The sequence below is a fragment of the Stenella coeruleoalba genome, assembly GCF_951394435.1.
Source record: "Stenella coeruleoalba genome assembly, chromosome: 9".
In the NCBI taxonomy this organism is placed as follows: domain Eukaryota; kingdom Metazoa; phylum Chordata; class Mammalia; order Artiodactyla; family Delphinidae; genus Stenella; species Stenella coeruleoalba.
In genome coordinates, this window is record NC_137155.1 from 36246395 (window position 1) to 36269763 (window position 23369).

The following is a 23369-nucleotide window of genomic DNA, read 5'->3' on the forward strand; positions in this document are numbered from 1 at the left end:
CATGGAAACTTCAAAATGCAACAAAGCAAACCGGGAAAATACAAAATGCCTTAAAGGCAGACGGAGTCCAAAAATCTCACTTCTTTCATGAGTCACTTACAATCTCATCTTATGGCACAAGTGGCAACACTTATACGGTCGCCCAGAGCTCAATATGAAATCGAAGGAGGGCAGAATACGCCACCCCACAATATGCCTCTTCGGCATTAAGATTATTTTGAGTTGATTATTTTTGAGAAAGAACAGACAGGAGAAGCTCTGAAAACAGAGTAGAAATTTACTCTCTGTAAGGTAAATTTACACTTAAATCTCCATTTGTGAAGGTGTCTCCTTCTCTGTACCAGGAAGAAAAGGATGATTCCAAATCACAAGAAACTCTTTTATCAATGGCACTGGCTTGAAACTGTTAAAAAACCTTATCCTTATTTACTGTGTCTTTCCTAGTAACCTCCCATAACTGGCTTCCTGACAGCCCCCCTCCCATACACACACACCTTTCTTTTGCCTTTAGCTGAAGATGGTATTTAAGATGATGGCTTGAGCCATCTCGAGGAGTTAATCAGTTTTTCTGGATATTTCCTATGTATACATGAGGTATACATGTTAATAAATTTCTGTTGTTTCTCTTGTTATCTGTCATTTGCTACACGGGGTCTCAGTCAAGAACTCAGAAGAACAGAGAAAAAATTATTTTTCTTCCCCTACAACAGCATGGGAATTGCACCAAGGGAATTTAGTTTTCTTGAAAGATAAGCCAGTCTTCCAGAGCCATGTAAGTGACCCACCCTCAATGCTCTAAAATTCTATAGATTAACTATTTATCCTCTTTCTTGGTCTAAAAGCCATCAAAACGATTACTAATGAAATACCATATACTACATAAAATATAAGACAGGAAATTAGTAATTTTTAGTAACAGGAAAGAACTTTTACATATTTTTCCCCCCAAAATGAGCGACTTCTCTTTTAAAAAACAATTTTCCCTATGGAGAAAATATCAGACACTGAAACATTTCAAGAAAAGATTTTGGGATGACTACTGGTGCTGGAAGTTAATTCCATGGCTGGATTATACACTGAAATAGCAACACTCAGCTCTAGGTCAGTCAAATGGAACCCGAAGCAAAAAAGAGAAGAATTCCACTTCACTTAATTCATTTATCAATCCTTCCATTACGTTCTTTTAATTCAAACATTCATAGACGAAGAAAGGTTTCCATACTTAATTTTTTAACATAATATACAGAACCACGATACTATTTAAATTCCAAATTATGGGAGATCACATTCAAATACGCTTGGATTTGATGACTTGCTGTGACAATACAGAGAAATTTCACGGAAAAGGTATTTAGAATTTGTAAGATAGTCAAATATCTTTTTGCTATGTGGGCCAATGCATTAATAGTAACTTGATTAAAAAGGCAGTCTTTTGGACTTCAAATTATTATAAAAGAATATCAAGATTATACAGATATACTTTCTGAATTTCTCAAACTGATTTCATTTTGAAGGCTGAAGGCAAATGTTACATATTAGAACATTCATGAAACCATTTCTCCTTTGCACTTACCTGTAAAAATCAAAAACTAAACCACAATTTCCTAAAGACCTAGCTATTTCTAGAGTACATTAGTGTAATCAGAAGGACTACTAGAACTAAATTATCACTTTTATGTTAACAATTTTCACCACAACATCTTTCCTAATAAAAGGACAAAAAAATTGGGGAATTTAGATTTCCCTTATTGAACTTAACAGAATAGAATCTCATACTTTCTGGCTTTAATAAACTTCAACTCTTTTTTCCAGTGGGAACTATCTACACAGCACAGTGCCACATACAATTAATTATTCCAGTGAGATGTACATTTAGGGTCACAATATGATCAACAGAATAGTGCCATACAAAGTTTTTCTGCAGGTAAAAACGCTAAGAAAGGCCACAGTGGACAGTGCCAGACACTGTGAAAAACAGTAGATTACAAGGTACCACTGAGGTTCAGAGGAGACCACAAGTTTCAGATTTTTTCAGCAATGGAAAAAGAAAAACATTTAGAGAAACATAAAAATATATCATTCACTGTCAATTATGTAATTTTTCATATACTGTTTCCTTAAACAGGCAAATTAGCTTAACTTAGAGGAAATGTACAAGATCAGAATATGAAAGATTTTTCTTGTTTTCTCATCAAAGGAATGCACTAGGATTAGCACGAGGATCTTTCTGGTTCCTGTATCTGTAGGTCAGCCAAACACCCAGGATCTGGAACGGGAAAAAGAAAAGAAGAAAGAGAAAGTAACAGTTGCGTGTATTTATTCAGTTTATCAGCAAAATAATCTGGAACCTCTGAAGCACTTTGTATTATTTGTTCAAAGAGGAAGAGATTTCTTTTTAAAATGTAGTATGGGGCTTCCCTGGTGGTGCAGTGGTTGAGAGTCTGCCTGCTGATGCAGGGGACACAGGTTCGTGCCCCGGTCTGGGAAGATCCCACATGCCGCGGAGCGGCTGGACCCGTGAGCCACGGCCGCTGAGCCAGCGCGTCCGGAGCCTGTGCTCCACAACGGAAGAGGCCACAACAGTGAGAGGCCCGCGTACCGCAAAAAAAAAAAAAAAGTAGTATGTAACCCAAATTAGAGATCCTAAGAAAAAGTAATAGGAACATTGTGGTAGGCTGAATAATGGCCCTCCAAGGTTGTCCACACCATTATCCCCAGAATCTGCAAATAGTCAACCTTACATGTAACAGGGACATTGCAGACATGACTGAGTTAAAGCTCGTGAGACAGGGAGATTATCTGGGTGGGCTCTGTGACGTAATCACAGGGGTCCTTAAAAGAGGGAAGCAGGAAGGACAAAAATCAGAGATACAGCCAAAAGGTGATGTCATGACAGAAGCACTGGGAAGCAGATTCAGAGAGAGAAGATGCAACACTGCTGGCTTTGAAGATGAAGAAAAGTCAAGCCAAAGTCGAGCCAAGGGGTGCAGGCAGCCTCTAGAAGCTAGAAAAGGCAAGAAAAGAGGTTTCCTCTAGAGCCTCCAGAATGAGTCTCCATTTTAAGCTTCTGACCTCCAGAAGTATAAGACGATAAATTTGTGTTGCTTTAAGCTACTACATTTGTGATTACTTGTTAGAGTGGCAATAGGAAAGTGATACAAGTTAGCTAATAAGACTGAAATGTCTTAGTAGCTAAAAAATCATAGATTTTGCTAAATCAGAAACAGAGTTTGGCAAAACTTAAGCAATAACAAAAATCCTACAATAAATACATTTTCCAACACAGATCATAAAAAATGTCATAATTCCTACCTCTCCAAGGGAGGGGGACGTATACTTTTAGAAAAGTAATAAGTAGTTATCGTGCCATTTCTCACACCACTTTCACTAACGAGTTAACCAATATAACCTGCCTTTTTTTAAATTGAGAAATGTGTTCATTCTGGTTCTGCTACCTCAAAGTTGATTTATTTAAAATAATCAAAAACTCTTAGACTGAATAAGATGCAAAATTTTAATGGAACAAAATGAATTTCAAATTATATTTCCCGTTTCAGACCTGTGCCAACTTTTAACCTAAATTTTGTTCACTTGACTTCATAACTACTCATTAGCTCTTGAAACTACGTATAGAGAATTGTGGTAAATCTAAAATTTTCTCCATTTACCACAATAATAATTTCTGAGTTACTATAAAACTCATGACTGGCAATGTTTATTATAACATGTAAGGGCTGATGGAACTATGCTTTGTGTTGAATCAAGGAAACATAAGTCTAATTTAAGGAAGTGGAAAGTCTGGTTTGGTGTCTGTATGACGGGGGTTAGGGGGAAGGAATTTACTTAAACCTATGAAGAGTACTTTGTGACTGGCTCTATTCTTCACATTTCACAAATTCATATAATTTGACCAAAAACCCTATATGATACGAACTGTGAGGGAATTGAGGCATCGAGAGGTTAAATAACTAGATAATAGCTACACAGGTCACAAGTGCCAGAACCAGGATTCAAATCTTGGATCCAAGCTCTTCATTACGTATGTTGTTTCATATGAGAATCAGATGTGTTACAGGCCATTCTCAAGCTAACAACATTCCACCTACCGTTTCAGCCATACTTGTTATTACAGTACTGAAATACTTACACACCTGTTATCAAGCAGCTACTTCTCTGACACCTCTCAGCCTGCCCGAGCATCATTTCCCTGACCCTGCCTCAGAAATACCGGCACACAGGGAACTTCTGGTTAGAATTTTCGAGTTTGTTAAATATTTTTATAATCACCCCAGAATACGTGCCGATGGTGTAAGTTACAGTTCTTAGGGGAAACAAAGCTATCGGGTAAATAAAATACTCATAATCTGGAGTCACGTTTTACCAGAATTCCTCCAATTAAGCTGTGATAAAATGAAACAACCTCTTCTTGTGTCCCATTGCTGGACCACTATCTCCTCACACCCAGAGAGAGCATGAAAAGGTCATGCCCAAAATGCAAAAAGATCAAAGTTAGATAATTACTGGATTTTTAGCTTACAAAGGTGCTCATGATTTAAAGATTTTTAAGGGTAACTTTGACCCGATCATAAACTCTGCTGACTCTAGAACCTACACCCAGGATGCAAGAGGTCACCAGAGTACAGTTCTATGAAATGTCTACACGGTGTGCAAAAGGCATGTCCTTTGTTATTTATTTTATATTTATTAAATATAGAAAGGCAGAAGGTAATATGACAAAATATTAATGATGATTTCTGAGGAGGTAATTTTAGTTAGTAGATACATTTACTCTTTCAGCTTCATAATTGTCTGTATTTTCTAAATTTTCTACAAAGCACATGTACTAATTGTTACAACTTTTTTGGGGGATTCTAAATCAATGTTTCTTTGATGGTTTAAATTTATTTTCATGTATTACAATTAGTTCAAAGGAAATCTTTCTATTTCATCTATGTCAGGAAATCACCAGCTAGTTAGTCTCATCCCTTCAAACTCTGAGAATCGCTGATTCTGTGAAATATTGAATAAAATAAAAATTTAAGAAGTGAGAGAGCCTATAAAATAGTCACTATCCAAAAAATATCAGGTTGGATAAATTACTGTTAAAATCGCTAGCTAGGGGGCTTCCCTGGTGGCGCAGGGGTTGAGAGTCTGCCTGCCGATGCAGGGGATGCGGGTTCGTGCCCCGGTCTGGGAAGATCCCACATGCCGCGGAGCGGCTGGGCCCGTGAGCCATGGCCGCTGAGCCTGCGCATCCGGAGCCTGTGCTCCGCAACGGGAGAGGCCACGACAGTGAGAGGCCTGCGTATCGAAAAAAAAAAAAAAAAAATCTCTAGCTAGGTTTCAAAAGGACATGGTGTATAAATTCAGAGCAGGACTCCATGAAAGAACACCTTACAAATCTAAGATCCATGAGTTTATATTCTTCAATGATTAATATTTTAGAAGACAGCGGGGGCTGGGAGGGATGAATAGGCAGAGCACAGAGAGCATTTTTAGGGTAGTGAACATACTCTGTATGATACCATAATGATGGAGATATTTGTCCAAACTCATAGACTGTACAACACCAAAAGTGAACCCTAATGTAGGTTATGGACTTTGTGTGTCATTATGTGCCAATGTAGTTTCATCAGCTGTGACGAATGCACCATCCGGTGAGTCATGGTGACAGTGGGGAGGCTATGCTTGTGTGGGTGCAGGGAGATACTGGAAATCTCTGGACCTTCCTCTCAATTTGGCTGTGAACTTAAAACTGCTCTAAAAATAAATAAATAACCTCCTTTTAAAGTAATTTATGCATAGCTGAAGGCAGTGAGATCTGATGAGAAGAAAATGGAGCTGCTCAAAAGAACTAAATTCTCAAAATAAATCCCAGATATAAAAAAGAAACCATGTGGTGAAATTCTGATCATTACTGACTCTGGCTAATGGAGATTGCTCATTCTGGTTTTTTCCCACCTATATTTTTAAATTTTTATGACAAATTCTTTTAACTTTTAAATCCATGTTTTATTTTAAAAGAAAGAAAGGGAAAATGCACAGGATTGTTTTCAAACGGTATATGCATTTTCTTGAATCAATGCCATGACCAACCCAGAAGTAAGATGACTCCTTCCTGAGAAAAAGTGAAGTGAAAATATGCTTAGAGTAGGAAGGGATGTCAGTGAAAACTTCTTTTGAAAAGTGAATACTAATGAGAATTCCTGGGAGGAATTGCAGGGGGCCCAGGTTCAATCCCTGGTCCGGGAACTAAGATCCCGCAAATGTGGTGAGGCCAAAAAAAAAAAAAAAAAAAAAAAAAAAGTGAATACTAAGCTTGGTCTTTATCTCCAGTTTGATAATAACAGCCATGTACGGATTTTTCATTCTCAAAGGGAGAAAAAGAAACTGAATTAGAATATACAATATACACAAACATCTATGTATATATAATATGCTATCTTAATCATACATTTTATACATATATATGTAATGTATACATTATATACACAAATTCAATACATGTCACACACACACAATCAAAATGAGAAGATCTAATGTGTAACGTGGTGACTACAGTTGATAACACTGTATTGTACAAGTGTATTGTACAATCCAATATTGTACAAAATACTGTATTGTACTGTACAATCTACTCTCTTGCTAAGAGAGTAGAACTTAAATGTTTTCACCAAAAAAAAAAGGTAAATATGTGAGGTGATGGATGTGTTAATTAACTTGATAGGGGGAACCCTTTCACAATGTGTATGTATATCAAATCATCATGATATACACTTTAAATATCTTACAATTTTATTTGTCAATTATACCTTGATAAAACAAAAAATACATTTTTTTGTATTTTTATATTTAATTATACAGAGAGAAATAAATTTCTAGGCCCAAGATGAAGCTGCTCTTATCCAGGGTGCCACATCAGCAAACCGAAACTTGGGTAACCTTTGTGTCCCTGTAAATGCTCCTCTTGACCGGAAGTGCAATATATTCAGTCAGCCAATCCCCAAAGGCCAAGCCAGCTCTGGGCCTTGTCACCCCAAACAAGACTGACTATGTGGCCCCAGCCAATCAGATATTTTCTATTATTCCCTTCCTTATTCTTTAACCTATAAAAGCTCCTCGCCTTCGGCCTTATTTTGCAGTTCTCTGAAAGGAGACTGTCCATGAAGTGTTAAATTTTGTTTGTATCACCTAAACTGCTTTCTTTAATCATTTTTAACATATATAATCAAAATGAGAAAAGGCCTTCTAAACATAAAAATCAACTGGATAAACCATATAGGCAAAAAGCAATAAACTGAACCACATAAAAAGTAAAACCTATACATTTTATTTAAAAACCATGAAAAAGTTAAGTAAATGCAAAAGAAATTGAAAGCAGGACAAAGAAGCCAAGTAGAGTGAGTGATGAGAGGAGGAGGGAGCCAGGAAGGGAACGGAGGAAATAAAAGGTGAGTGGGCAACTTTCTGGGGAGCCTGGGTTTCTAAAAGCACCCGGTGAGCCCCAGCCTTGAGGTCTCTTTTCTAAACAACCTTCTACCCCTGAGGCCCACTCTCCTATTCTTTTACAAAATTCCCCTTTTTTGCATAGACTGAGTTACAGGCGATCCAAAGGTCCTTGATCAGGACAGACAGTAGGTGGGCAATTCACAAAAGAAGTAATACCAGTGGTCCAAAAACACATGAATACATGAATATTTTCAAATTCACTAGTCACATTTCCAAAAGAGCAAAGAGAACTGTAATACTATTTTTACCTATCAAATTGGCAAATATTTTGTAAGATAAAAATATCGAGAATTAGTGCTTGAACCAAAAGTTGGTAGAATCTCCCCCAAAAGGCAATTTGGCAATATTTATCAAACTCTTTTAAAATGCCCATATACTGAATGTCATCTTTTACTTCTGGAGGTATACTCTAAAGAAAAACTAGGGAATATAGATTAAAAAAATATATATACAAGGAAGTTGACCATGAAATTACTTATTATAGGGACATACTGATGGGGAAATCAAATGTGCAAGAAATTAAATGACACAGTAAACTTCAAATATACAAAATACTTCAGATTTTTCTGATTTCCTTTTAAAGATAAATGCTCATTCTTACAATAGCCTACCATATACTTCCACAGTTATATGCACAATCTTACTTAATAGCATTATTCTACACATGCTATTCTTTGTTTAAAACAGGTGTGACGTGGGCAGTTAACACAGCCATCACAGGGGTCTCATCATCTTTTTATAAGGGGGTATAATATGGGGACTTGTACATCAATAATTTACTCATGTCTACAAAATGACAGCTAACACACACAGAGCTTGCCATTATGTCAGGCATTTTTCTAACTATTACAAGTTTTTACATATACAACTCCTTTAAGCATCAAAACAACTCTATGAAATAGGGGCTTTCTATTATTATGCCCGTTTGCAAAGCCGAAACAGCAGCACAGAACGATTAAGGAACTTGCCCAAGGTCACACAGTTAATAAAGCAGGAGAACTAGGTTTCCAACCCAGACGGTGCATTTTTTAACTATTTGCTCTTGTCTAATAAACTCTAGTTTCACCCGCTCATTATTGACAAACATGACCTGGCCCAAACGTTTGCTGTTATAAACAATAAACATTCTTGTGTATTCATTTTACATAGTTATATAATTATCTCCATGAAATAAAGCACTGCAAGTAGAATTGATGAGTTAAAGAAAAAAGTTTTAATTTAAATACATATTGCCAATTCAGATGCATCAAAAATGTCCAGTTATTGAGTGTTTAATAAAGACGAGGACTTAGCATTCCTCAAGAATTATCAAAATAATATGTGTGTGGTTTTGCTTAGACATTTATATAAATGTATTAATATAGTAAATATATTAATATAACAAATATATGTTATATAGGTAAGAAATTAATAACAACGATTACCTACAGGTTTTAGAAGGCTAGGAACAAAGGGGAGTGCGGATAGGGTTGGAAGGCAACTTTTCAAAGCATACCTACACATAAATGTGTGTATATTACACATTAATAGATATATTAAACAATGTGAATGTCCTACCTATTCCAAAATTATATCTAAAATTATAATTTATCATACAACTCTAGAAATAGAAGAGACCCAAGAGATAACCCAGTCTAATATCTTCATTTAATTTTACATAATTTAATGATCAAGCACTTCACCCTGTATAAACTTAGTGCTAAATCTGTGATGTCTGATTTCAAGCCACAGCTCCTCCTATTATAGTACTAGCTCCCAGTGAAAACATCCATTGATACATTCCGAAAGTTAAGTGCCATGCCCTCTTGCCCTATAAAACAGAATCTCATGACAAAGCATGGAAGATATCGAGTTATCTGTACATACCTCTGTAAAACTGAAGAAGAGGCCAATGCCGCCAACAAATCTCAAAACTTCTCCTGCGTATTTTCCTATTATTGGAGCACAGGGTGAGCACTGGTGGCTGCTCTTCACACAGCTCTGTATCGATTTTCAAAAAAGAACTCTTATTTCAAAGTACATTTATAATGAGCAGATTAAAAAAAAAAAACACCCACATAAAAATTGCTGTCTGGAATATCACATCCAACTTGGAGCCATGGCTCTTTAGTAGCGTCCAAAATCGTAAGGTGGCTCCTAAGACTCCCACCCCCAGGGTACATGCCCTGAAGAACCACCCCTTGAGAGTGGATGGGATTCGTGAATAAGGATGCACTGTCACTCTCCTGTTTATGTGGCATTACATAAGACACTGTCTTAATAAAGTGAAGAGATTTTCACACTGCCTTTGATGCCATGTTGTGAGATGGCTGTATAGTTAAGACCTGAGCAGCATCTAGGAACTTAGAGACACCAGAAAGAAAATGGGACTTCAGTCCTACAACTACCAGAAGCTGAATTCAACCAACAATAGCTTGGTAGAAGACCCCAAACCTGAGACGAGATTGTAGCCCTGGCCAATACCTTGACTTCATTCTGGTGAGATCCTGATGAACAGAGGACCTAGCTAAGCTATATGCAGGCTCCTGACTTAGGGAAACTAAGACAATAAACGGGTGTTGTTTTAACCACTAAAATTGTGATAATGTATTATATAGCAATAGAAAACTAATAACCCACAAAAGAGGACACAACGAGGGGATGTCCAGCTCAGGGCTCAGCGAGGGGGTAATAGGAGTTTCCCCAAAATATGAACCCATGTAAACTTCCCAGGAGAGCCAAGCTCCAAGCTCCAAGTCCATCCCCATACGGGATTGGGCTGGACTTGGGAGGTCAGTGGTCTGGCCTGGGGCAACAGGAAGGTTCTAATTGATCTATCGCTAGCTCAGCTCCCAGAGAGAAAGGGCATGAAGTTGTGATGGGGAAGAAGGGAGAGAGGAAAGAGGGTGGTTCCTTGTGTCCTCCACCCTGGGGATGTTTAGCTGGTTGAGAAGCCCAATTTAGTACAGACCACTCCCCTCCTACCACCCTGATAGGCTTCCAAACCAAGATATTTACTTGCTGATCTGCTGTTATTTCTCTTTCACAACTTGTTCTAGGAGGATTTGACTGGGAAGGAATTAGGGGCAAAGAACCAAAAGCATCCGTGTCTGGCTGGGCCCTGGAATATTCAGTATCCTCAGGATGGATATTTGAGAACAGATAATTGATACAATAGTGTACACGGAATGTAATGCTGGTATATAAAAACCACTTTAAAAGTACAATTCAGCATCAGAAAGTCCACTTCTTCCATGTTAACCATTATTCATCTGTATGCAATACATCTCCAAAAAACATTTCATACTTTGTACTTACAGCCAGACAGGTGTCATTTGGGTTAAAACTTCGGAACCCACAGCAGTTTAAATTTCTCTGGATGTCATTTTGAGCACTTGCTGTACTGTTCCAACCAACTTCCAAAAGCTGACCCTAGAAAACGCATTTAAACATACATTAAAATGTGTCATCCCTGGGACTTCCCTGAAGGTCCAGTGGTTAAGACTTCACCTTCCAAGGCAGGGGGTGCAGGTTCAATCCTTGGTCGGGGAGCTAAGATCCCACATGCCTCGTGGCCAAAAAAACAAAACATAAAACAGAAGCAATATTTTAACAAATTCAATAAAGACTTTAAAAATGGTCCACATAAAAAAAAATCTTAAAAAAAGTGTCATCCCTGCATAAAATGTATAAAGCTGGAGCCTGCAACTCTTAAAACAGAGTGCACCTAATATAATACTCTTTATAAGAGCATCAAAACTTTTCAAAGGGTTACACTTCAATCTGCAACAAAAAGAAGGCGTGATTTCTATCCCAAGAATAAAACGTCTTCACGTTCACATGTGATTTAAAAGAAGCACTTAGGTCAAAGTACTAGTTTTCAGAGTGTAGCAAGACAAATTTTCCATTGCCCCAAAAGAGAGACCCATATTCTTCAAACAAATTAGAGTTTGAAGAGAATAATTGCCAGAATGAAACCACAAACATTCTGGAGCAAATGTTTCATTGCATAAAAGTAGGGAAAGACTGGGTGAATACCCATTAGCAGGAGCACTTTTTACCCAGTGAGGGCAAAATCCTACTTCAAGGATGCAGAAAATAGCAACACGTGGTGTTTTAGGGCTCTAAGCAGCCCCACTAAAGCAATGAGGAACAAAAGACTTCAGCTATGTGGAGTGAAATGGCATCCTGAACGAGAAGAAATTATTTTATATTCCAATCATTCCTCCCCCTTTCTTCCTACATGTACTATGTGGTATAATAAAGTAGAAAGAAAAAAAATCTTTGCTTACCTGTTGCTCCTCGTTCAGGGCTAAACAAGCACATGATACGGAAAACTGGACAATAAATACAAGTAAGAGAATAATCATGTACTGAGAATCAAAGTTAAGGATAGCTCTGGAAATGCTTAAAATAACATAAAACAGAGTTACTGGCAACTTCACAACTCCCTAGAAGGAAGTCACCCAGAAAACAGAACAAATGGCACTTAGAGAAAGTGCAAGAAGAATACACGTAATTTTTATTTTGATAATACACTGTAGGTATAATTATATAGAAAAATACTAACAACAATAATTATTTAAATGCTGATCTATTATAGAGAAAAGACTTGTGGTTGCCAAGGGGGAGGGGAGTGGAGAGGGATGGATTGGGAGTTTGGGATTAGCAGATGCAAACCGTTATACATAGGATGGATAAACAACATGGTCCTACTGTATAGCACAGGGAACTATATTCAATATCCTGTGATAAACCATAATGGAAAAGAATATGAAAACAATATATATGTATAACTGAGTCCCTTTGCTATACAGCAGAAATTAAACACAACATCGTAAATCAACTATACTTCAATAAATTATTACTTCAATAAATTATTAAAAATAAATAAATAAAAATAAAAAGCTGATCTATTATAATTTCATTTAGATTAAAATAAAAATTCTTACATAGATAAAATAGGAAATAAGTAGAGATAAATGTAAGCTTTCTTAATATCAACTCTTAAAAAAATCATTGTGAAATTCTCAACCAAATATTAATGACTTGGAAAGGACATAGAAGTCTCTGAATCAGTTCAATGTAACTCTGAACTTGCAACACATAAATAGGATGATACTGAACTTGCAGAATACATTCGTCATGATGTGAAATGGAGAGAGAATACGTAAACATACAATAACTTAACCCTAAGAAATGTTCCTAATGTTGGCTGGACAAATACGCATAATGCTTGCCAGGAGTTGCTCTCTGGCAATTAATTTCCTAATGGTTATTTTAAATTAGTTGTAGTTATCACAGGAGTAATCAGTAAGATAAGAGCAAACCCAAGTGGGGTATAAATCCCACCTGTAAAACAGGATACAAAAAAAAGCAACACCTGATGGTGTTTCACGGCTCCGATCAGCCCCACTAATGCAATCAGGAACAAGAAGATGCCCACTGCGATGACCACACCGACCACCCGGAGACTGGAAATCAGCCCGAAGCCGATGCCCCACGCTGCAATTCCAATGAGCAGCAGACTAACCAACTGCAAAAACAACCACACAGGGCAGTGATGGGGGTGGGGGGAGGGAGAGAAGAAAGAGGGGAAAAGCGTCAATTTATGTATTAATATCAAGAACATTTTTCAGGCACCTACTTAGTTATCTTACAAATGATTGCTAACACTCAATACTAGAATACACACATGATCTCACAGATAGTATTGTCTTAACAAGTTATATTAATCCTTGGCCGTGTTTTTGTTTTTTGTTTTTTTGGTACGCAGGCCTCTCACTGTTGTGGCCTCTCCCATTGCGGAGCACAGACTACAGACGCGCAGGCTCAGCGGCCATGGTTCACGGGCCCAGCCGCTCTGCGGCATGTAGTATCTTCCCGGACCGGGGCACGAACCCGCGTCCCCTGCATCAGCAGGCGGACTCTCAACCACTGTGCCACCAGGGAAGCCCATTGGCCGTGTTTTTAAAACACAAACAATAATCTATAAAATTATTATGGAGCCTCAGAGGCCATCTGGCTTACTAAACCTAAACGATTTCTACTTAAGCTTTTGAAATAATAGCGTATGTAAAACTTTTAGACACCAAGACATCTCAGTCCGACATACTGGTTTCTTCACGTGGAAATCACATATCTTTCCTTCAAAGCCTCAGACTGGGGCTTCCCTGGTGGCGCAGTGGTTGAGAGTCCGCCTGCTGATGCAGGGGACACGGGTTCGTGCCCCGGTCCGGGAAGGTCCCACGTGCCGCGGAGCGGCTAGGCCCGTGAGCCATGGCCGCTGAGCCTGCGCGTCCGGACCCTGTGCTCCGCAACGGGAGAGGCCACAACAGTGAGAGGCCCGTGTACTGCAAAAAAACAACAACAAAAAAAAGCCCCGGACTGTAACCTTCTCCGTGCTGCCTTCCCAGTCCCCAGCAAACTAAATTCATCTCTCCATTCTCTGAGCAATCTCTGTTCTTCAAATATGGTTCCACTGTTCCCTTCAACACATTAACATTCGTTTCCAAGCCTGTCTCTCCTAGGAGTCTCTCAGCAACTTAGAGACCCCATCTTTTCACTTCTCTTTATCCCCAGAACCTATCACAGAACCTCGCCTTTGGAACAGTCAAAATATCTCACAATATTGTTGATGAAATGAATTGCTTTAGATATCACTGGCTATTCTGTGAGAATTCAAACAGAGAGAGAGACTATTAAAACTTTTAGGATGAAAAGAGTATAAGAGATTTTAGCTACTCAGAGTAAAAATGGCATTCTGAGCAAGAAGAAATTACTTTACATCCCAATCATTTAATTTATATTCTTATAAAACAAAATCAAGTGTAAGAGGTAAAACACATGCCTCAATCAGTTATTACCTGTAAAACTCAAAGTTACAGTTACTTCTTTAAAATAACACTTAAATAGCATGCCATATAAAGATTATAATCAACTGATAGAAGATACAACTTAAATAGGTATGGGGGGGCGGGGTGGAGGGTGGAACAGGGAAGAGACAGTATCTTCAAGTCAATCGAGAGTCAGCCATTTCCTGGAGCAAGCTGACAGCTTAATACCTTGTTGGGAGGAATCAAAGTATGTAAAATAAACTTTCTAGCACCACTTCAAGGCTTAATAAACTTTGTTTTGAGATACAAAATAAATCATCACTCACTCAGATGGTTCTATACTCAAATGTGTAATTTTTTATAAGTGTAGTCATTGTTTACCAGACACAATTTTTAAATGCCTTGGTATGTAAAACTTCTTATATGTATAGACATACAAGTAAAATGGCTAAATATGGACAAATACAGCAGCTATTTGTTTTTTTTGGGTTTTTTTTTTTTGCGGTACGCGGGCCTCTCACTGTTGTGGCCTCTCCCGTTACGGAGCACAGGCTCCGGACACGCAGGCTCAGCGGCCATGGCTCACGGGCCCAGCCGCTCCGCGGCATGTGGGGTCTTCCCGGACCGGGGCACGACCCCGTGTCCCCTGCATCGGCAGGCGGACTCTCAACCACTGCACCACCAGGGAAGCCCAGCTATTTGTATTTTTATCCATTTATTATAAAGCAGCAAAATTGGAGAATGAAAGCAACTATCTATAGCATGATAGGAACAAGTTATGGAGTTATATGGACTTGATGTTCTCCACTGAATTAGTACACAGAGGAAGTTTTTCTTTTTAGAGGGAGAAGAGGAAAAACTTCTCACAAATACTGCTACCCAGAAATTAGTCCTCCTCATTTTCTCAAATGCTTCTTCTCAGCAGATCCATTTGCTTCTGTCTCATTTTTATCAACTCACAGTCTTCTCACAACTTCAAACAATCTTGGATTGAGAAAAAGTCCTTGGGCGCATCACAAATGAGCTTATTTCTGACTTTGTTATACCCGAATATAACACATTTCCTTTCACGAGGTGTAAAAGGCAGAAGCCTGAAGGAGGTGTCAAGGAAGGAGAGGAAGATAATGCCAGAGGGGCCTCACCTCAGTGAGGGGAGAGAGCGATGCTTAGCATAGTCAACAAACACTGAAGATGGTCCACAGTCTCAACACATCAGAGCAGCTTGCTGTATCGGTCAGGGTTCTCCAGAGAAACAGAACCAATAGGATATATATTGAGAGAGAGTGAGAGAGAGAGATTTATTTGAAGGAACTGGCTGATGGAACTGTGGGGTCCACTAAGTCCAGAATGTGTAGGACGGGATGACAGGTTGGAAATTCTGACACGATTTCAGTGATACAGTCTTGAGACAGAATTCCTTCTCCTTTAGGAAACGTAGTCTTTGTGCTTAATGCTTTCATGTTTCATATCGTACATGAGGCCCATAACTACTTAAACTCAACTGAGGGTACATGTTAATCACAACTAAAAAATACCTTCAGAGCAACATCTAGACTGATGCTTGAAAAAGCATCTTGGCATCACAGCCCAGCCAAGGTGACATATAAAATTAACCAACACTTGGCAGCTTCAAGTCCTGGGTGTGATGACTATTTACTAACTTAATTGAATTCAGGGGCAGGACATTTACCCTGTATTTCTTTGAGTCTTAGGGCCAAAAAGGTCAGAAGCGTGCATAATATGACACATAAAATTCTTCTAACCCACCGTTTTAAAGAATCCTTTGGGAATTATACCAAATCCTTAACAACATTAACGAAATTCTTATCATGAGTTAAATATTCATCAACAAATGGTTGGTGCCCACTACACATGGAAGCCAGAGACAAGCTACCCCTAAATACTGAAATTTAAATTCTTATAATTTTCATATGAAACAAAATATGTTCCTTTGATTTTTTTTTCAACCATTTAAAAATGTAAAACCACTCTTAGTCGGCAGGCTGTACAATAATAGGCAATGGAATGGATGTGGTCCATGGGCTGCAGCTCGCTGCCTCTCATTCTAGAATTCAATGTAGGAGATAATGAAAAACTACAATGGGACAAATCATTGCTATGTCAGAGATTTTTACAAAGTGGGTCAGAGTAGAGAACAATAATCAAAAATATCCAGATAAACAGAACACATCAAAGACTGCAAAGGAACCATAACAGAACACATAGTAGGCTGAAAAGTGACCCCAACTGAACATTACCGTATACAGCAAAAGAATGAATGCTATATCACATGGCAAAAGATGTGACTCAATTAAGGGTCTAAAAGGGACAAGCTTATCCTGGATTATCAGGCAGCCTCTAAGTGTCATCAAAAGTACCCTTACGAGAGAGGCAGAGGGAGAGTAGAGACAGAGAGAGGAGACAGCAATATCAAGACAGAGGCAGAGGGTGATGTGACCGCAAGGCAAGGGATGCTGGCAGCCACCAGAAGACAGAAGAGACAAAGTGGCAAGGAGGCAAGGAACAGATTCTCCCCTAGGGCCTTCAGAGGGAGTGCAACCACTTACTTGATGGTGAACTTCTGGCCTCGTGAACTGTTAGAATAGCTTTCTGCTGTTTTGAAGCCACCATGTTTGTGGTAATCTGTCACAGCAGCCCACACAAAACAATTCTCGCATTTGGAGATGAACAAGTCAGGAATGCATGTTACAGAAAGCTGCGTGATATTTTACCATCAACGTAATCCCTACCATGTAGCTGGAGTGAATTATTCAGGTATCCCTTGTCAGTACCCTCCCAGCAAACCAAATCCTTTATTGACAACAGCAGCATTTCAACAAAAGGAGAAAACTGCTCTCTGCTCTCTCAGCTACCCAAGTTACAGGAGTATTAATAATGAGAATCTTTTCCCCTTTGAAAAATAATGTCTATAACTAAAAGGGGGGTAGGGCACTTTATCACTTCTATAAGAAGTTCTAGCTTCCAGACTAGGCTTTATGCTGTTATTGAAAACATTATCTAGAACATTCACAAGTATCTTTCCTCTGATTTTTTTCTTCTAGGTAAGAGAAGAAAAAGGTTACACCCTTCTATGTACCTCTCACTCGAGAGTATTCCTCACCAAGTTCGCTCTGCTGTGTCTCTAATATAGTTTTAGTCATCCCCATCAATGATACTAGGCACCTCTCCTTCAAAAACATTTGAGAGGATGTATCACTTTCTTATTGCCATTTTAACAAATTAGCACAAGCTTAGTGGCTTAAAACACCACAAACGTATTCTCTTGTAATTCTGGAGGTCAGAAGTCCAACATGGGTCTTACTAAGCTAAAGTAACAGTGTCAGTAAGACTTCATTCCTTCTGGAAGCTCTAGGGGAGAATCCATTTCTTTGCCTTTTCTAGCTTGTAGGAGTCACTTGCACTCCTTGGCCGGTATATCCCCTTTCTCCATCTTTAAAGCCAGCTGTGTTGTATCTTCAAATTTCTCAGACTGCAACCTGCTTCTCTAAGCACATCACTTTCTCTGAGTATAAGCCACTTACATCCCTCTTATACAGACCTTTGTGATTATATAGGGCCCCCAGTAACCCAGAATAATCGCCTATCTCAAGATGCTTAATTTAATCACATCTTCAAAGCCCCTTTTGCTATATAAGGTCCCATATTCACAGGTTCTAAGGATGAGGATGTGAAACTTTGGTGGGAGAAGAGTATTACTCATCCTACCATAGAACTTGGGCAACTGAGTTATCCACGTAACTGAGTCCTTCCTGCTACTCATACTTTAAAATATTGAAAAAGACAACATTTTATTTAAATATTTAGCTGAGGGACTTCCCTCGTGGTGCAGTGGTTAAAAATCCACCTGCCAATGCAGGGGACATGGGTTCCAACCCTGGTCCAGGAAAATCCCACATGCCGTGCAACAACTAAGCCCATGCACCACAACTACTGAGGTTGTGCTCTAGAGCCCTCGAGCCACGACTACTGAAGCCCGTGCGCCTACAGTCCACGCTCCGCTACAAGAGAAGCCACCGCAATGAGAAGCCCGTGCACCGCAACGAAGAGTAGCCCCTGCTCGCCGCAACTAGAGAAAGCCCGCGCGCAGCAACAAAGACCCAATGCAACCAAAAATAAATTAATTAACAAAAAAGATAAACAAATAACTTTTAAAATAATATATATTTATTTATATGTATATTTATATATATATATAGCTGAGTGCAGAGAAACTATGGTAAATTCCCACAGGCCAGAAAGGAAAGGAGAACTGAAAGTCAGACGGCAAGCATACAACTGGCACTGTGTGGCCATGAGAGGATGCAAAGGAATTCCCAGATCAGAACTGTCCCTAAAGGGGAAGGACTTGGGTTTTAAACCAGGCAGAAGCGGGAAGCTGAACTAAGACCTTTGCATGTCTAGACCTCCAGAAAGCTGTATTTCCAGTGTAAAAGGTCACAGAAAGGTCACTATACAAAATCAACAGCATGCTGATGCACCTCCAAATCTCTTCATGCACTTCCTTAAAAGCAATTGGTAATAGGTGCCCAAAATATGACGTACATATAAATAAATCTAAAAGAAGTATTACGACACATCCATGGAGAAAATTATAAAATGAATTGAAGAACATGGAAAAGACCTAAATTAAATGAAGAGATTTATCATGTTCATGGTGGGAACACTCGTTATAATAGAGCATCAATTCACCTCCAATTTAGCCTACAAACTTCACGTATTTCTAGTCAAAGTCTCATGGTTTTGGGTAAAAGTTTATACAATGATCCGTTAAGTTACATGGAAGAATAAATGTCATCAAAGAGCTAGGAACATTTTTAAGAAGATTAAAGAGAAAGGCCTGTGTCTGCTGCACTTTTTCTCAGCCCAGCTACACTGTCACTAGCACCCTGCATAAGAAATGCTCCTAGTGGCAAATCAACCTTTGTCAGTGGTCACATTTAACTGTCCCAAATTCTGTCTTTGTTATTGCTTTCACCATGCTCTTCAAAACCTGAGCCTGACTCTATAGCTTTTGAATGTGTTTTATTTTTTTTTAGTAAAATTAAATATATAAATAAAACTAAAAGAACTAAAGAAGTTAAAAATAATCCAAACAAATATCAGAATTTATTATAATAGTTTGGTAATTAAAATCAAGTAACTAAACAAACCAACAGTGTGGGCTTGATGAGATATGGAATTCTACATCAGTAGAGAAAGAGCAGTCTTTAATTAATAGCTCTTCCACAACTACCTTCCCATTTTGAAAAATAATAGTAGTAATCTCTACCTCATGCCATAGATTTAAAGCCTAAATATAAAAAGCAAAATTTTAACTTTTGGGGAAAAAAATACAGAAAGATATTTTGCCTTTGTGGTTAAAGAAACACTCTTAAACAAGACCCCCCAAAAGCACATATAATACAAATATGTCATTTACTACATACAAGAAGTATTCAAAATGTTTTACATTTATTAACTAATTCAGTCTTCTCAACAACCCTAAGACGTAGGTAGTACTATTGCCTCCATTTTCCAGATGGGGGAAGTTGTGCACAGAGATGTTAAGAAATTAGCTCAAGGTTACACAGCAAGGAAGGGATAGAACTGCGATATGAATCCATGTTCTAACCCACCAAACTATACCTCACATTAAAATTTTAAATTCTATATGATAAAAAAAAACAGAAAAATGTCAGATATGCCTAGGACTAGAAGATATTTCCAGCACAGAAGTATATATTAAAGAACACTTACAAATCAATTTAAAAGGACAAAAAGCACACTGAAAAGTGGTCAAAGGTAATGAGAGGCAGTTCACTGAAGAAGAATCCAAAAGGCCAATAAACAAATGAAAGATGTTAGATCTCATTATATATCAGGAAAGCAAAAATTAGAACAATGAGGTACTCACTAGTGAACCTCAGAGTGGATCTCACATTCACTAGATTGGCAAACATTAAGCCTGATGACACGAGGATGCAGAGAACCTAGAACTCACATTCCAGTAGAAGTGTCAACTGTTGCAGGCACTTTACAGAACAATTTGGCAGCACCTCAAAAAGTTACAGATACGTGTCTCTTACTAACCCAGCAATTCTGCTTCTAGGTTAATATCCAAGAAAAATGCCCATGTCCCCAGCCAGACATACATGTATTAGGATTTTACTGCAGCCTTGGTTGTAATAGTAAAAAATGTAAAACAACCTCAAACACCATGACTAGGGAATTCACAAACTCTGGTGTGATCACACAGTAGTATACAAGTGTTAATCTATTTCTATTAAATCTATAAATTCCAAACATAAAAATGAAACAAATTGTATAAATATTGATAAAACAGACCATTTACATAAGTTTTCAAACACAAAAACAACACTTTAGGACTTCCCTGGTGGCGCAATGGTTGAGAGTCCGCCTGCCGATGCAGGAGACACGGGTTCGTGCCCCAGTCCGGGAAGATCCCACATGCCGTGGAGCGGCTGGGCCCGTGAGCCATGGCCGCTGAGCCTGCGCGTCCGGAGCCTGTGCTCCGCAACGGGAGAGGCCACAACAGTGAGAGGCCCGTGTACCGAAGCAAAAAAAAAAAAAGAATCCACCTGCCAATGAAGGGGACATGGGCTCGAGCCCTGGTCCGGGAAGATCCCACATGCCACGGAGCAACTAAGCCCGCGAACCACAACCACTGAGCCCACACGCTGCAACTACTGAAGCCCACGTGCCTAGAGCCCGTGCTCCACAACAAGAGAAGCCACCGCAATGAGAAGCCCGAGCACAGCAAGGAAGAGTAGCCCCCGCTCTCGGCAACCAGAGAAAGCCCATGCGCAGCAACGAACACCCAACGCAGCCAAAAATAAATTATTAAAAAAAAACCCACTATATTTTCTCTGTGGTTGATTACCAGATCAAATTGTCATATATAAACATGCATAGAAATGACGTATGTTGATTTTAGGATAGTGAGTATGATACTTTTGGTGGGGATTGGGAAAGGGAACAGAGGGGGCCCTTTATAACTTTGAACCTCTTAAGAAGAGACATAGCAAAACACTGGCATTTGTGAAATCAGGCTGTTGGGATCACATGAGTCCACCATATTACTTTGCGTGCACATAAAGCATTTCCAAGTTACAAGTAGCCTGAAAATGTAACAACCCTTTTCTTACTGGAACACCAATACTAAATTCTTCCGCTTTGCTTTCCTCTGTAAATCTGTCCAACTTGCCTCATCCAGCCTTTTTTCCCACAATTCCCCAAACATGGCTACTTGCATCAAGATATTCTCATTTGTCTCTCAAATATTTCACATTAATTCCCAACTGTGCATCTCCAGGTACTGCCCACATTCTCCCCTACAATTTGCACCCACTTAAGAAAAAGGAGAGCTTTCAAATGAAGGTGGTAGAGACCTGAAGACAGTAGGCAGTAATTCACTGACTGTCCACTTGTTTATAACAGAAAGTGAAGCTCTAGGTCTGTCATACTTGGGTAGACTCACGTGTGCATCTTGACACCACCCTATCACCTCCTTCTGGTACCCGACTCCTAAATACACATTCTCATTTGTAACGTAGAAGAGAACATGATTTAACTGTCCAATCAAAAACAAATTTTGCATTTATTACCACACAGAGAAACTGTCCAAACATAAACTTACTTAAGTGACTCAATTTTATGATAAACCCCCAAAATATGTTTGGGTTTTTTGGGGTTTTTTTAAACATTTATTTATTTACGGCTGCACTGGGTCTTCGTTGCTTCTTGCGGGCTTTCTCTAGTTGCGGTGAGTGGGGGCTACTCTTCCTTGCGGTGCGCAGGCTGCTCATTGCAGTGGCTTCTCTTGTTGCGGAGCACGGGCTCTAGGCACACGGGCTTCAGTAGTTGTGGCACAGGGGCTCAGTAGTTGTGGTTCGCGGGCTCTAGAATGCAGGCTCAGTAGTCATGGCACACTGGCTTAGTTGCTCCGCGGCATGTGGGATCTTCCCGGACCAGGGCTCGATCCCGTGTCCCCTGCATTGGCAGGCGGATTCTTAACCACTGCACCACCAGGGAAGCCCTGTTTGGTTTTTTTAATAAAGCAAAATTGAAAACAACATAAATGTTTTTGGGTGTGACTGCTGTCTCTAACACACTGTAACAAAAACCCCCAAGTACTCATAATTAACTTTTTAAATTAGAAACAACACCTAAAGTTTTATGATATGCCTCTAATTAGATCTGATTATCAGTGTTTCTTTAACTTTTACTAAGAAGGAGCCTTTTAAAGGTAATAATGAAGCAATTTATTTCTGAATAGTGGTAATTGTATGTTATGGCTGGTTTGTAATTTTGAAGAGAATGGGATTATGTGAAGTCTTCCAAATGAGTGATATAAAAATTATGGATTCCAATAAGATTCTAACTGTATAATTAAAAAGCCTGCTTGTAACTAGAACCTGGTAGACAAAGAAACTGCATGAATTTTTTGTTTAATAATAACAACAGTTTCCTTATGAGACCAATGGTAATAGAAAGTAAATTTAGACCTATGACAAATAGTTTCCTTCCTTTGGGAGACAGAAGGCTGATAAAAACAAATTATGGATCTGTTAACTTGTTGATAGCAATGTTATTTATGAACAGGAAGCGCCAACCTTTCCTGTTCTCTCTTTAAAACAAAGAAAAGTGAATCATACAAAAAATGAGCTTTTAAAAGAGACAGTACAAAAGCTGAAATTTCTGAAAAGCCACGCCAAGGCAAGATTATAAAAGTGTCTATAACTGGTATTGCTTCCCCAAGCAGATCCTTAAAAAAGGAGGTGGTGGCAAAACTATTAGTACGCACATGGATAGATTCTTTTCTTAAAAAAATGTATTTATTTTTATTTTTGGCTGCATCGGGTCTTAGTTGTGTGGGATCTTTCATTGTGGTGCCCTGGCTTCTCTCTAGTTGAGGCTCGTGGGCTCAGTAGTTGCGATGCGTGGGCTTAGTTGCCCCGTGACATGAGGGATCTTAGTTCCCTGACCAGGGATCGAACCCGCATCCCCTGCATAGGAAGGCGAATT

At 38.9% G+C, this 23369-nt stretch overlaps 1 protein-coding gene across 1 annotated transcript in view; it reads right to left on the bottom strand.

Annotated features, from left to right (window-relative positions):
* Window positions 1-948: 948 nt before the first annotated feature.
* The window catches only part of TSPAN13 (tetraspanin 13), a 34276-nt gene continuing 11855 nt past the window's right edge, over window positions 949-23369 (bottom strand). The window contains exons 2-6 of the mRNA XM_079931771.1: window positions 12857-13024; window positions 11781-11861; window positions 10807-10920; window positions 9376-9489; window positions 949-2266 (exon numbers count right to left, since the gene is read on the bottom strand). Coding sequence (XP_079787897.1) covers window positions 2192-2266; window positions 9376-9489; window positions 10807-10920; window positions 11781-11861; window positions 12857-13024 — 552 coding nt within the window. The 3' untranslated portion in view covers window positions 949-2191. The remainder of the gene's footprint in view (window positions 2267-9375; window positions 9490-10806; window positions 10921-11780; window positions 11862-12856; window positions 13025-23369) is intronic.